The sequence below is a fragment of the Cervus canadensis genome, chromosome 3 (genome assembly GCF_019320065.1).
Source record: "Cervus canadensis isolate Bull #8, Minnesota chromosome 3, ASM1932006v1, whole genome shotgun sequence".
Lineage (NCBI taxonomy): Eukaryota > Metazoa > Chordata > Mammalia > Artiodactyla > Cervidae > Cervus > Cervus canadensis.
This window is the reverse complement of record NC_057388.1, coordinates 111,740,174-111,754,716: the sequence shown is the minus strand read 5'-3', so window position 1 is coordinate 111,754,716 and position 14,543 is coordinate 111,740,174. Positions and strand designations below refer to the sequence as shown.

The 14,543-nt window shown below is 38.1% G+C and overlaps 1 protein-coding gene across 3 annotated transcripts in view; it reads right to left on the bottom strand.

Annotated features, from left to right (window-relative positions):
* Positions 1–14,543, bottom strand: part of CUL1 (cullin 1) — an 89,037-nt gene that overhangs the window by 23,646 nt on the left and 50,848 nt on the right. For all 3 annotated transcript variants that reach the window (XM_043464016.1, XM_043464014.1, XM_043464015.1), the window contains exons 3-7: positions 9,270–9,444; positions 7,437–7,604; positions 4,537–4,587; positions 4,234–4,324; positions 3,325–3,488 (exon numbers count right to left, since the gene is read on the bottom strand). In XM_043464016.1, the coding sequence (XP_043319951.1) occupies positions 3,325–3,488; positions 4,234–4,324; positions 4,537–4,587; positions 7,437–7,604; positions 9,270–9,444 (649 nt within the window). The remainder of the gene's footprint in view (positions 1–3,324; positions 3,489–4,233; positions 4,325–4,536; positions 4,588–7,436; positions 7,605–9,269; positions 9,445–14,543) is intronic.

The window sequence follows — 14,543 nt, the reverse complement described above, 5'->3', positions numbered from 1 at the left end:
CGTCTTTTTAGAACAAGAATAGTGACAAATTCAACTCACAATCCTGCCCTACCTGATATGAGGAGGAAAACAAGAGAAGGGAAGGGGTCCTTTGATTTGGGGTGGGATGGGGAGGGAATGCTAACCACAATTTACTGGTCCCTGGTGTGTGCCTTCCTCTGTAACCTATATGTTTGTTTCCAAGTCCTCTTCAAATGACTTCAACGAGGTTATCATGATTAACCATCCAAACGTCTTTACATCAATTTTCTTCCCACAGATATGTGCAGTTTCACACTTTTAGGGGGCAATACCCTTATCGATACTCTGCAATTTAAAACTTACGGACTGCTTATTTCTGGAACTTCTCGTTCAATATTGTCAGAGAGAGGCTGATTGTGGGTGACTGAAACTGTGAACAAGCAGGGACTACTGTCCCCAGGCCGACCTCCTTCTTTTGCTTTGGTGCTGGTTTTGTTTTTTACACAACAACTGGAGGTCTGTGGTAACTCTGAGCTGTGCAAGGCTGTCAGCACCATTTTCCCAAGAGCATCTGCTCACTCTGTGTGTCTGGGCCACATTTTGGTTATTCTCAAAATATTTAAACTTTTTTCATTATTATTATTTGTTAAGCTGTCCTTTGGTCAGTGATCTTTGATGTTGCTATTATAATTGTTTTGGCATCATTTAGCAATATAGTATTTTCAAATTAAGGTATGTACATTGGTTTTGTTCAGACATAATGCTATTCTCCATATTCACAGACTACAGTAAAGTGTCATGACTGGGGAAACCAAAAAGCCCAAAATCCTGGATATGAAGTCATTAGGTTTTAGGAGGGACAGTGATTTACATTCTTTGTTGATTTGACAGTAAATAAGTTCATGATCACCATTGTACTTGGCAGATAATCACATCAGAGTACAAATTCAAAAGGACTAAATAAAATTAAGCAAACAAAGACTGTCTCTATTAATTCTATTAGGATCAATATACAGGAAAAACAAAATGAAAAAATGGATCAAAAAGCAGTAAGCAAATTCATAACATATATTTTGTTTTTAAATCTTAAAAAAAAATGACATTAGAAACCGAGAAAGGTCAAATATTCTCTCTGTGACTCCATCACATGAGACAGTAAGATACACTGAAACTCATGCGGCTGAGGCTTGTTCCCTGGTCGACGCCATCAGGAGAAGGGAAGTCAGAGATTCTCAACTGTTTCCTCTCAAGGACAACTCAAGAAAAAGGAACACAGACCCCAGAAAATCTGTACATCTAGCCCAAACTGGCTGCTAAAAGGAGAATAGTTCTTGAAAGTTGATGTTTTATCTCAATGCTATTCATGAGTTTTGTATTTTACTTCCTAATAAGTGTTCGAATATAAACATAATTTCTCAAATTGTTGAATAAAATGTTCCATATTTTATCCTGTATATTATCAGTGCATACTCATGGCCAAACATCAAAAATACATAATGATGATGATGATAAAGTATCACCATTTTCCAAATGAGGAGGAAACTGAGGAACAGACTTTAACATGATTTTAACCCCCTAGTAAATGGTGGTTAAAGTCACCCCTGGTAAATGGTGGAGAGGGGATTTTCGATTAGACATATATCCCAGTTTGAGATGCAAGTCTACATCTAGTGGTAATAGCAGCACTGTTCAGATGGTTAAATTCCAATTTTAAGCCCACAGAATATCTACATGATAGATTTTTCAAATGGAATGGCTGTCATATTTGCTAAGACCCAACCAGATTTGGGCCAAACCTTTAACCCAAGAAAGCCCATCTAAGATAGCCAGGATGCACGTAGCACTCTCCCTTGAAGGCAGGGCTCAGACTAGGTTGAAACCGTAGGTCTACAGAGCGGATTTCCACGCACCAAAGCACTACCACCTTCCTCGGTGTGGCCAGCAGGTAACTGCAATTCACTAAGAAGTCCATGACATGAAAAGGCCTGAACCACACTTGTGGATCTGTACCCTGATAAAAGGCCACACTTTTAAAAAACATATACGGTTTTAAAAGACTCACCATACATAGTACAGTTCAATAAAAGATGTGTTTATGAAAACTACACTGTAAAAATCAGTGCTTAGATTTAAAACTAACTGCTCAGGCAGCTGTCCCAACTCTCAATAAGCTGGTTGGCTTCCAGACCGGCACACGAAAGCTAATTTAACTTATAAATACACAAAGAACTATCACTTTCCCAAGTATAATAGTTCTGCAGGGTTCCACTTCTGTTAGGTTTTGAAGGATCAGATATTTGTCTGTCAAGGACTTTCAACTTCAGACTTGTAAGGCCCACTTATAATTACTATCTCTTGTGGGAAAATGTACTAGGAACGTCATGGACAAATTGAGGAGGACTTTCTCTATGTGGTTAGACAGGGGAGCTGCTGCTCTCCTTGACTTTTGGCGTCAGCACGTGGAGAAAGTGACTCTGCTCTCCAAGTGAACAGAGAATAAAGGGAAAAGTGGGTGTCAGATACACAGCCCCAGACCCCCGGAAGTCTCCTTGCCTGTCTAGGTCAGGGGTTGGCAAACTACTGCCTGGAGGCAAAATTCTGCTGGAAGGAAACTTGTACTGGAACGAGGTTTAGATGATGCCACGGCTGCTTTTGCGCCACAATGCAGAGCTGAACAGTTGCAAGTGAGAACACATGCGCACAAAGTCTAAAGTATTTAGCATCTGGCCCTTCACAGAGAGTCTGCTGACCCGACTGAGGTCACTCCTCTGAGCTTAAGTCTGGGACACCGGTATTTCCGAGAAGGGAAGTTAGAATAATTCTCGTAGAACCGCACTGTGACATCACTTAATGTAGAAGATTTATGATGCAGAGACCAATCCCCAATCTTCTCATCTAAGATTTCGATCCTGTTCTTTCAGAAGGACTTCTCTAATACACACTGGAACGTTGTGTTAAATAGATTTTTAGGAGATATCCCAGAAGCAAAAAAGTAGAAAGCTTAAAGTTTGCAGATAAAAATTTGTTCCTTAAATACTATTTTTTCATTGATATAAGACCAATATGCCATTCTAGGAGCATATACATTCTAGGAGAGAGTGTTTAAGACACGTACGTCATTCAACTTTAACAGTTACATCCTTCACACAGTAAGGAGAACATGAGCCATGATTATTAAATTAATTTATACAAGCTCCTTAGTGAACTTGGAGAAACCATCTGCACCTGCTACAAACACTACTGGTTAACAGTGCCCAAGAAATGACTTTGAAGGAAGCTGCACGTAAAAGAATAAAAAGAGTAATTTATTTGAGCAGCTGGTAACTTTTAACTTAAGCCTACTTTAAGTATGTTTAAGCTTACCTTTTTCATATATTCAGTAACCGGGTTCTGTTGCAAGAATTCGGTACTCTCTCTGGTATAAAATCTTTCTGTGTCAGCCAGAAACTGAGATTCAAAGGATTCTTTGTACACTGTTAGCGTAGGGCCCTTTGCAAAGGCGTCATCTTCATTCAGTCCCAGCTCCACTGGAAATAAATACGAACTATATTTCAACTGCCTCATTTTGGTTATATTTTAAGGAATATATATTTTACTTGAGGTGTAGCTTTCAGTTTAAGTTATGTTGAAAAGGTTAGAATAAAATAGCAGGGCAAAAGGCAAACTTATTTTCTGGTAGTTAAGTACATTTTGCATAAAAGAAAAAAAAATCTAAGACACACAAAGGCAAGTGATTCTGACCGACAGCCAGGCATGCTTCAAAGTTCTCATGAAGTTCATTAAGAGAACATCTTAATATTTCTAAAGCTTAAAAATAATAAGAATGATTAATTGTAAACTTTCAAAGAAATATACTATTACTTAAGTTTTAAAACACTTATTACTTTATTGGCTTCTCAATGGCAGTTGTTCAAGATGATACATATTTCTGGTTATCATTCAGCTCCATTAATGACACTCTAAGCATATATAAGTGCTTAGTCATCAGTCTATACAGGTATATAGATCCAGTAATTCAGTGTGAAACCAGAAAAGAAAATAATTCAAATGTCAAATGTCTAGTCCGTCAAAATTTCCTTAAGGCATGAAGATAAACAATCTTTATAATGGGTAAAATCAAACATAATCACACTGACATAAAGAGAATTATGAGACGTTGATAAATGCTAACAACATTCTTGATAATACTATTTGAAAGCAAATCTGTTGCATCACTGTTATCACTGCCACTGATACCAAAACTTTCACTAAATTAAAGGGAAAACTGCTTACCATAAGACTGTACAACTCCACTTATCAGTCTTGTATTGATGGTTTCACCATTTCTTTCTTTTTCAATAAGTTTTAAAACAGCATTTGTTACCTTCAGAACAGATGTAGGAAAGAGACATGTAGATTACAGACTATGGTATGCATCAGTATTATTTTACTACATAGCTCTTAAACATTTAAATCCATCAAAGGCAAGATGAGAGGTACTCTGAGGACATTCTAAAGGAGCGAGGAAGACAATGGCTAAGGTATGACACCTGGAAGGGGTTTTAAAAGGAAAACACAACACATACAAGTAGGTACCTGTTTATTCAGTGGCCTGAAAAGACAGTCTCTCCAAGTCACCAACGCAAGCTGAACGAAAGAAAAAGCAACAGTATTAAATGGCTATACTTTTATGATGTTTTTTCAAAGCTGTAGGAGACAGCCTGAATCCCAGATTATATGTACCAATATTTTAAATTATAAACTTGGTAAAAAATCATGATGAAATCAGAGAGCCATTTTCTTGAGTTAAAAACTTCTCTTTTTTCTTGCGTGCTCAATTGTGTCCAACTCTTTGTGACCCCATGGACTGTAGCCTGCCAGGCTCCTCTGTCTAAGAATCTTCCAGGCAAGAATACTGAAATGGGTTGCCACTTCCTACTCCAAAGGATCTTCCCGACCCGGGGGTCGAACCAGAGTCTTTTGTCTCTCCTGCATTGGCAGGAAGATTCTTTACCACTGTGCCACCTGGGAAACCTTTATTATACATAAAGTACTCAAATTTCCCATTTTACTTATGTGTGTGCATATGATGCATTTTTTTAAAAAGTTTTTGGAACTTCTCATAGAGGGTATGTCAGACGATTACTATAAAATGCTCCCCCCCTCCAAGAGGGAAATATTAATTCATATATGGCTTTTAAACTGTTGAGGTATTATTCAGTTAAATTCAAACTTAAGGGAATTCAATACTCAATAACTGCTGAGACACTTATATAAATGCTATCAGTCTTATTTTTTCCCAAATTTAACCACAGATAAAACTAGGTTTTACATACAGTTCTGAAAAGATTCTATGTAAATTTCATTTACAAAATGAAAAATTTCTACCAAAAAAGGGCAGCATGAAAGCGGTATTTAAGAGAAAATATCTTTAATAAGATATGAACACTGTATACCCAAGTCTTCTATTAGAATAAAAAGGTGATTTCAGAATTAGGAACTATTCTGTCAAAGAAGTTGATGGGAAGGGAAGAGTCTTAGTTTTTCAGGAGAAATGCCCCCTGGGGGGCAAGGTTCGGGAAGTAACTCTCCAGGTGCACACCCTCTGTTCCAACTCCCCAGGCCTCCTCGGTGCAGCAGGGAGGCAGGGAACACACCGTGTGCGGCCATCAACTTCTAGTGAAGACACTACACCTTCAAAAACAACTTTTTCCAAACATTTTTCTAACTTGAGACAGCATAAGACAGATGTGATTTAACTCTGGATAACTGGTTGCTTTGAAGGAAGAAAGGCAGATTAAGAGAGCAGGACCAAAGGTAAGCCAGAGGAAGTTCAGAGGGACAGAATCAGGGGGAAAGTCTTGCTGCATCACTTCAATATGTGGATAATGAAATTAATTTATGTCCTCTGGTTGACTTGAAAGGAAACCGACAACCTTCTGTAACTGAAGAGAAACAAAAATTATTAGGAAAAAGGGAAAACTTTATAATTCATGACAAAGCATCCCCATCTCCTGGAGATTCTGGAAAATGCAACAAGAGATCACTGTGTAAGAACCGTTGCATGTGTCGATTGGTATTTGAACTGTGAATTCAACAGCCTCGTGGGAGAGCATGCAGAGGAAATACTGTTTCCAGACGGGTGTCCACTGGCCTTTCCTAAGAACTGTGGTGCAGAGTGTACTTCCAAACTGACTACAGAATTTAAGGATGCAGAAACTATGAATTTTCAAAGTTAAAAAAAAAAAAAAAGCAGTCAAATTTTGAAAACAGTATTCAAAAAGTTTAAAGACCGTAATGATTTGTAGGAGCCTGTGACATTACTATAGGGCATACATATGGTGCTTTCAGTCAGGGGGAAATCAAAATCATGCTGATTCCCACAGACAATTTTTCAGTCTCAAGAAGTTATTTTTAATAGAAAAGGTAAACTACGTGAGGCTCAAATCAACACTACACCTAGAAAGCTTTGTTAAAGCTATGTAACAAAATACTGTTAAACAGCAGTTAACAGTTCGGTATAGAAACTGAGCTATACAAATGATAAAAATTTGTTATGCATCTATGGTACATTATATTTTTCTTTTAATCAAACTTGTAAAGCTACAAAGCACTGCTATTACAGTAGCATTCGTGGGTATGGAGATAATCTCACTATGCAATAGAACTGACATTTTAACACCATTCAAAAAAGGTACTGTCTGTGTACCCGAGCCCATTAAGAACAGAGAGGCTGTTCTGGTGGTTTAAGTCCTCCCTTAATTGGTTCTCAGACTAGAACGAGCATTAGAACCACCTGGAGAGCCTGCTAACACCACACTGGCCAGTCCCACCTCCAGAGCATCTAGTTAAGCAAGTCTTGCTTAAGGCCCAAATATTTGCCTTTCTAACAAGTTCCCAGGTCACAATGATGCTGAGGGTTTGGGGACCACGCTTTGAAAACCAACGGGCCTTGGAAAAAGCTTCCTTGACTGAAGAAACCTACTATGAAGATGTTTTAACAATCCAGACTTTGCCTCTTCAGAATTCATTTTCCTGCAGTCTTTTAAAAACCCATCAATTTTGAACTCTGTGTCATTACTTCCTAAAGTGAGTGGGCAGAATGGAATTTCACATCACAGTTCGCTCCTGGAAGCAGCTTCCCTGACCCCAAAAGGCCACGAGGGCTGACTCTGGAGGCGTGAGTCCCAGGGAGCGGACCCGCTGTGCCTGCAAGGCTTGTTGTGCTAAGACGGGGCCAGCTCCAGGCTCAGCCCCATGGTCGGCTTTTTAAACCTGTAACTGCAGAAGAGTGCAGGCTGTATTTCAGAACTTCCAATTTCTCATCCTTCTTCTGTCTTGCCACAAAACATCCAAGGGCTGTTTTTTGATAAATTAAAACAAAGAAAATTAGCTCGCTAGTCTGAAAGCTGCTCACTATCTGCTTAGATCCCTTGCTGGAAAGGAAACATCTCCAAGAAAAACACACGCCTGAAAGGTGTGTGGTCAAATCTTACAGAATAGATTTCATAGATTCCCTTCCGTCCTTCGTCACATTCGCGGCGAACCCAATGTCTATTGAGGTAGGCACAGATCCCGTTGAGCACTTTGCTTGAAAACCGGTAGTCTTCCCACTGCTGAGTGTAGAACTTCAGCACACTCTCATCCATCAAATCTTCTCCATCCTGGAAACAAGGCAACCAAGCTTTAAGATGACTAATTCGTCACATGATTAATTTATCAAGATAAGAGTTCACTAGAACAGATCTATTGCACTAAGATATATTGATGCGCGTGGTTTTAGATAGACAGGCTCTTTAAATTATTCTGTACACAAAACATACTCACTTACTACAAATTCTCACAAGAATGTAGCTCGTGAGGATTAGACCACAGAGAATTTTAACAAAAATTCTTTCATCTCAAACTGGAACTTTTTTCACAGTATTAAATGTGCATATACATTTGTAAAAGACTGAACTTGTAGAATATGAGGGTAATTCCTTTATATTCACCAATAGGGATAGGTTAAGGAAATCCCTTATTTTTTGATAATTTCTCTGTTAAAAAGATATCCGATTAACAATTTAATCATGGGGCCAGTACTATTCCATTTTCTAATGTATCTCCTTTCTTCATTAAATTTACTTAAAAATTATAAAAATTACTTTTACTGAAATTTCTACAACTTAAACCACAAATCTTTATTCAAAGGAAACTAACTTGAAATTTTTTAGGTATTAATGACATCTACAAATGACACCTTACCCTTTAAAAATGGGGCGTTATATCATTAAAATGTGCTGCAGGAGGAGAGAAATCTGAGGAGCTTGGTGGGGGGGGGTGGTGGTAGGCAGCCCCTCCATGAACTTGGGGCCTTGGGCCCTCCAGCTGGCAGAATAAAAAGCTCCAGAACAAAGCTCCAGAAACACACGGGTGCACAAATGATCCAACAAGCCACATGGAAACCTGGCCATATCTTGATACAACCAAACTTGTGTTCATTTAGATTTAAATAACAAGGGATGAACCCAACACATAAAGCTAATCTCTTCTGGATGATAGCAGATGACCTTTTTTAAAAATGCAAAAAAAAAAAAAAAAAAAAAAATCGCTGACGGCAGGCCTATCAACACCTTTCACAACACAACACACTGTCTGTCACTTCGATACTAAAGAATAATGAATCCCAGTGTTCACTTTACAAAGTGTTGCAAATCAGAGCCAGGAGGACACAGTAGCTTCATCAAGACTGCTTGGGAATGTGAAAAAGATACTGCCTTGGTCACAATTGTGCTCACTCAACTCTGCTCTGTTAAATGATGAAGTTTCCAGTTACCTTGCAAAATATATTAAGAAAAACAAATTTGAAGCATGCTGGAGTTTTTTGGACATTATTTGTATAAATCAAAAATCTCTATTCACACGTGTGCAGAAGACGTTGGAAAAATGTGATTACCAGAGGCTGAATAACCTTAGTCATTCATACACTTAACACAGAATATTACAGTGGGTTCGAAATACACATAGGTAACTTGAATTCATAATTATGTGCTTTAAATTAATAGGTTCATCGCTTTCTAACCACCAAACACCAAATGGTCAGTAATTTAAGGAAAGCACTACATTAGGGAAAGGTATCAGAAACTTCCGATCTAACAAGTTAACAGAATATGGCTTAGGAAGGTTTCATCTTCATAATGGGCAAACGACCTAAGAGCAGCACCTCTTCAGGCACAGACATGTCGGTGCCAAGAACAATGAAAAATTAACTCACAGTCATTATTTCACTACTTTTTATCTTTCTACATTCTACTATAAATGTTCAGTATAAATGTAAAACATCTTACCTTAAGAAGATTTGTCAAGTAATTCTTCAGGAATTCTTTAAGCCGTTTGTACAACTCCAAGCCCACAAACTGAGCTCCCCCCGGCGTCTGCCCCTTTTTCGATTTAGAAGGAGGGACACCAGCCCCTCGAGCTTGGTTTGACTGGTGAACACTCGTGCAGTAGTTATAAACGTGACTTGGAGAAAAGTCAAGGAAATCAATGTGCATCATCAATGTCAACAGTCATTAACACAAATATAGTTGCTTACAAGATACTGCAGTGTCAATGTTCCCATGTATCAACAGAAACCTATTAGAACCAAAGTAAAGATCCCATTTATACACCAATAAAGCAAAGAGTCAGCCAGCTATGAGGATGGCAGTTTCTGGAGGAAGTCACCAAGAGAATTCTGGACCTTCCAGATCATCTAATGCCATTACCTTGTGAGTGGTAATGTCCCCAGAGTGGATCAGAAGGTAAGGAAAGTGGCAAATGATACAGAGAGAAAGTTGCAAGTAAAAAAAAAAAAAAAAAAAGCAATTATCTACTTCAGGAAAAACAAAAGGCTATGACCATAGTCTATTATGATGCTTAAGCTATGAATATTTCCAGAAGCATACGTTACAAATATAAAAATATCCAAAACCTTTAAAATGATTTATAAGTGGATTTAACCAAACTACATGGCAAATAGATGGGGAAACAATGGAAACAGTGACAGACTTCATTTTGGGGGGCTCCATAATCACTGCAGATGGTGACTGCAGCCATGAAATTAAAAGACACTTGCTCTTTGGAGGAAAAGCTATGACCAACCTAGACAACATTTAAAAAACAGAGACACTACTTTGCCAACAAAGGTCCGTCTAGTCAGTTATGGTTTCCCCAGTAGTCACGTATGGATGTGAGAGTTGGACTATAAAGAAAGCTGAGCGCCAAAGAATTGATGCTTTTGAACTGTGGTGTTGGAGAAGATTCTTGAGAGTCCCTTGGACTGCAAGGAGATCCAACCAGTCCATCCTAAAGGAGATCAGTTCTGGGTGTTCATTGGAAGGACTGATGCTGAAGCTAATACTAATACTTTGGCCACCTGATGTGAAGAACTGACTCACTGGAAAAGACCCTGATGTTGGGAAAGACTGAAGGCGGGAGGATAAGGGGATGACAAAAGATGAGATGACTGGATGGCATTCACCAACTCAGACACAAGTTTGAGTAAGCTCCGGCAGTTGGTGATGGACAGGGAAGCCTGGCATGCTGCAGTCCACGGGGTCGAAAAGAGTCAGATACGACTGTGCGACTGAAATGAAATGAATGACACTCTGAAAATGAAAAATATTTAATAAAAAGCAGAAAACACAGTAGCTCAAGAGATGGAGTCCTCTATCACAGCTGAAATTCAGGGATGCGGAAGGCTGACCAATCACAGAGGAGCAGTCCCACGCACTATGGAGACGAGCTGTTTTGTCATGACCTTTACTACTATTTCAGTTCATCTGCATGTACTTTGTGCATGTTAGTCGTTAAGTCGTGTCCGACTCTTTGTGACCCCAGGCACTGTAGCCTGCCAGGCTCCTCTGTGCATGGGACTACCTTGGATAAAATTAAGACACCGATACTTATTCAGACAGAAAAACCATGAAACCAAATACTCTGGTGTGTTTAAGAATTTACTATGTAAAGATTATTTCAAGTCAGTGGATAAAGATTATTGAATAAATGGCATTATAGCAAGGGGTGATTTAAAAATTTCATATTCCAAAATATATTACAAATAGATTAAGAATTAAAATATACAAACAGAAGCTATAAAATAAAACAAATACAAATATTTTCTAGGGGAGAAGGCCTTTCTAAGCAAAGTCATAAACACTTCATCTGAAATTCTGAAACTATTTTAGTAAGAACTATCTTAAACTTACTATTTTTAATAAACTAAGGTAAATTAAAACAAGGTGAAAAAAATTAATCTCTCAAGAAACATAAGGATTCCAACTGAAAATCCAAAGGCTAGAAAAGAAACATGTGTTAGTTTAGGGGCCAAAAACCTAAGAAACGCCTCAATCTCAGTGGTAATCAAAGAAAGTGAAGTGAAAGTGTTAGTCACTAAGCTGTGTCTGACTCTTTGCAACCTCATGGACCAAAACCTGCCAGGCTCCTCTGTCCGTGGGATTCTCCAGGCAAGAACACTGGAGTGGGCTGCACGCCCTCCTCCGGGGAACTGTGTCATAAAACACTAAGTCACTTGATTAAATATTTCAAATAGAGAATCACAGGTTATAACATACAACCAGCTGTCTCCAACTCACGACCCAGTGTGCACAAACCTTCCTGTGTGCCCACGCTTGTGTCACTCATTCCATCCGAATCCCCATCGACGTTTTGGTTGAATGGAACAGTGTAACTGACGCGCTCCTCCCCAGTCCCACGCCTCCTCCCCCTCCCTAAGGGCAAATGTCTATGAATGTTTAGCATCGCTATGTCTATGAATGTTTAGCATCGCTATGAACGGTTCACACTTCACCATGTAACAATAGGGCTTCCCTGGTAGCTGGATGGTAAAGAAATGGCCTGCAATGAGGGGACCTGGGTTCGAGCCCTGGATTGGGAAGATTCCCTGGAGGTGGGAATGGCAATCCACTCCAGTCTTCTTGCCTGGGGAATCCCACGACAGAGGGGCCTGGCGGGTACAGTCCATATGGTCGCAAAGAGCTGGACAGGCCTGAGCGAGTTTCATTTAACTAAACATGTAACGATACATGCAATTATTTTACATGTTTTCAAATTTTACATTACAAAAAATTATAACGAATCATACATTTGCTTCTGCCAATTCTTTCTGACAACATAGTTTCAGCTAGTGGTGCAGTGGTAAAGAATCCACCTACCAATGGAGGAGATGCAAGAGAGTCAGGTTTGATCCCTGGGGTTGGGAAGACACCCTGGAGGAAGAAATGGCAACCCATTCTAGTATTCTTGCCTGGAGAATCCCACGGACAGAGGAGACTGGCGGGCTACAGTCCATGGGGATGCAAAGAGCGGGACACGACTGAGCACACACACCACCAGTCCATGTGTAATATATACTGTATAGTAAAAAGTAATTTAATCCCTTCTGCTGTTGCTAGACTCCTGATGATCTTTTGGCAGTTTCCAATTTTTTCCATATTTTATTGTATTTTCTTTTAAATCTGATTTTCACACTGGTTCCTAATCCACCTTGAGTAAAACTGTACAACGTGAGGAAGAAAAGTGAGTGTACATTTCCCTGTAACATTTCACAAGAGGTTAAGTATACTGCCCAGTTCAGTCTTCTTTTAAAAAAATGCCTATTTAATGGTCCCCCTTTTAAAATATTCTTAATTCTGCCAGAGGCTTGTCCACTCTTTTTAAGGAACCAGTTTAAAATGTATTAATTTTCATCACGGTATTTATATTTCTATTCCTTTAAATTTACTTCTTCCTTTACATTTGCTTTCTATAAATCCTTGTTTGGCTGAGTACCTTCGTCATTTTTCCTCTTCATTCTTTTTAATATAAGCAGTAGATTTTCTGCTCTTCACCCCTCTGGCTGCATCACCCAAGTCTGATATTTTCCTTAATCAGTTTTATTATTTATTTTTTTTCCATTACTAATTATCTTGACAGAGTTTAGAATTTAGATTTCAACAGTATTTTTTTAACCTTAAAAAAAAACAACTTAATTTCATGCTAAAATTAATCAGAGAATATTACCTTTTGGGTGGTTTCTTTAAAATATGAGACTTATAGGTGAATACATGATGATTTTCCTTACAAATGCTTGAGAAAATGTCCACTCTCTAAGTTGGACACAACGGCTTGTTACAGCAAGCTGGTCAGTTTTGTTTTTCAAATTGTCTATATTGTCAATGACTTGTCTGTTTATTAATTACTGAGAAAATTTTATTGAAATCCCTCCATTCGGTTATGGACGTGCCAATTAAGTCTCATAATTCTCTAAAATATCTGTCATATATTTTGAGGCCCTGTTAATAAGCATACAAAATTGGAATTATATTCCTGGTGACTTGTTCTTTTTTTATCATTAGGAAGTAACCGCATTTAATCTTAACAACAGGGTCTTAAAAATCTATCATATCTGATGTTAATATGGGTTTTCCTATATTTTGCTTAGAATTTCTCTCAAGTACCTGTATTCCACTTTTTTATTTTCAACTTTTATGTATCTATGTTTTGGTTTATCTGCTGCAAATCACCACAGTAAAATTTACCTTTAAAAAAGAAACTTAAAAAAAAAAGAAACTGTTTCAGTTTGGTTTTAAGCTTTTACTGTTTTGATACTGATGTATGGATTAATTTCTACCATCTTACCTTGCGTTTTCTACTTTCATTATTTTTCTCTATGCTTCTCGTTTTCTCCCCTTCCCCCTTACACTGGATCACTAGTTTCTTTATTCTATGATAGTTCTTTTATTATGTTGGAGTTATACATCATATCCATGTGACAGTAACTTAAAATCTGACACGCATAGTATTTTGCTTTCACCAATTCTGGTAAATTTTTGGATTATTTCCTCTTCAAACATTTCTAAGCCACGTTCAATTTTCTCCTGGAGGTTTCACCATGTATATTGACCATTTTTATTTCAGTTCCATATCTCAATTTATGTCCATTACATCCATCACTTTATTTTTGTTCAAACTTTTCTAATTTTTTTTGATCTACCTATCATATCAGGTTAAGTGATTCTCTTTCAAAAGTGAAATATCTATCTAAATAACTTTATTTTACATTTGCAGAAGTTCCCCACTTCTTTAGAATTATGTCTTATTTCCATGGTGCTTTGTCCCTTTATATTCTGGACTCTTATCACTAATTGTTTTCAATACACTTAAAAGTGCTCTCTAAAGGCCCTTCTGTTAGTTCTTGAGGCTCTAGTTCTGCTGTTTGTTCTACATGTTGACTTGTTCACGTGGACCAAGACTCTCACTTAAACTTCTAACTCCCTTTCACATTTTACCTAGCACCCAGTTCTAGGTGTTTGGTTCCAGGGAACTTTTTAGGTTACCGAGATCAGCCTGATCTCTCTTTCTTGGCAATGTATCAATCTCTAGCTATTAGAGTAACAAGGTCTTAAAAACAGACAAACAAGTGCAGGAACAGGGAGCATCTATTCACTGGGGTCAGGGCTCATACTGCCACATATTTTTCTGGACTAAAATGTGCAAATATTAAAAAATCTTCAAGTGCATTGTTTTTGATACAGTAATTATCCTCAAAAGCATTTACTGAACAGAAATTATCATGGAAG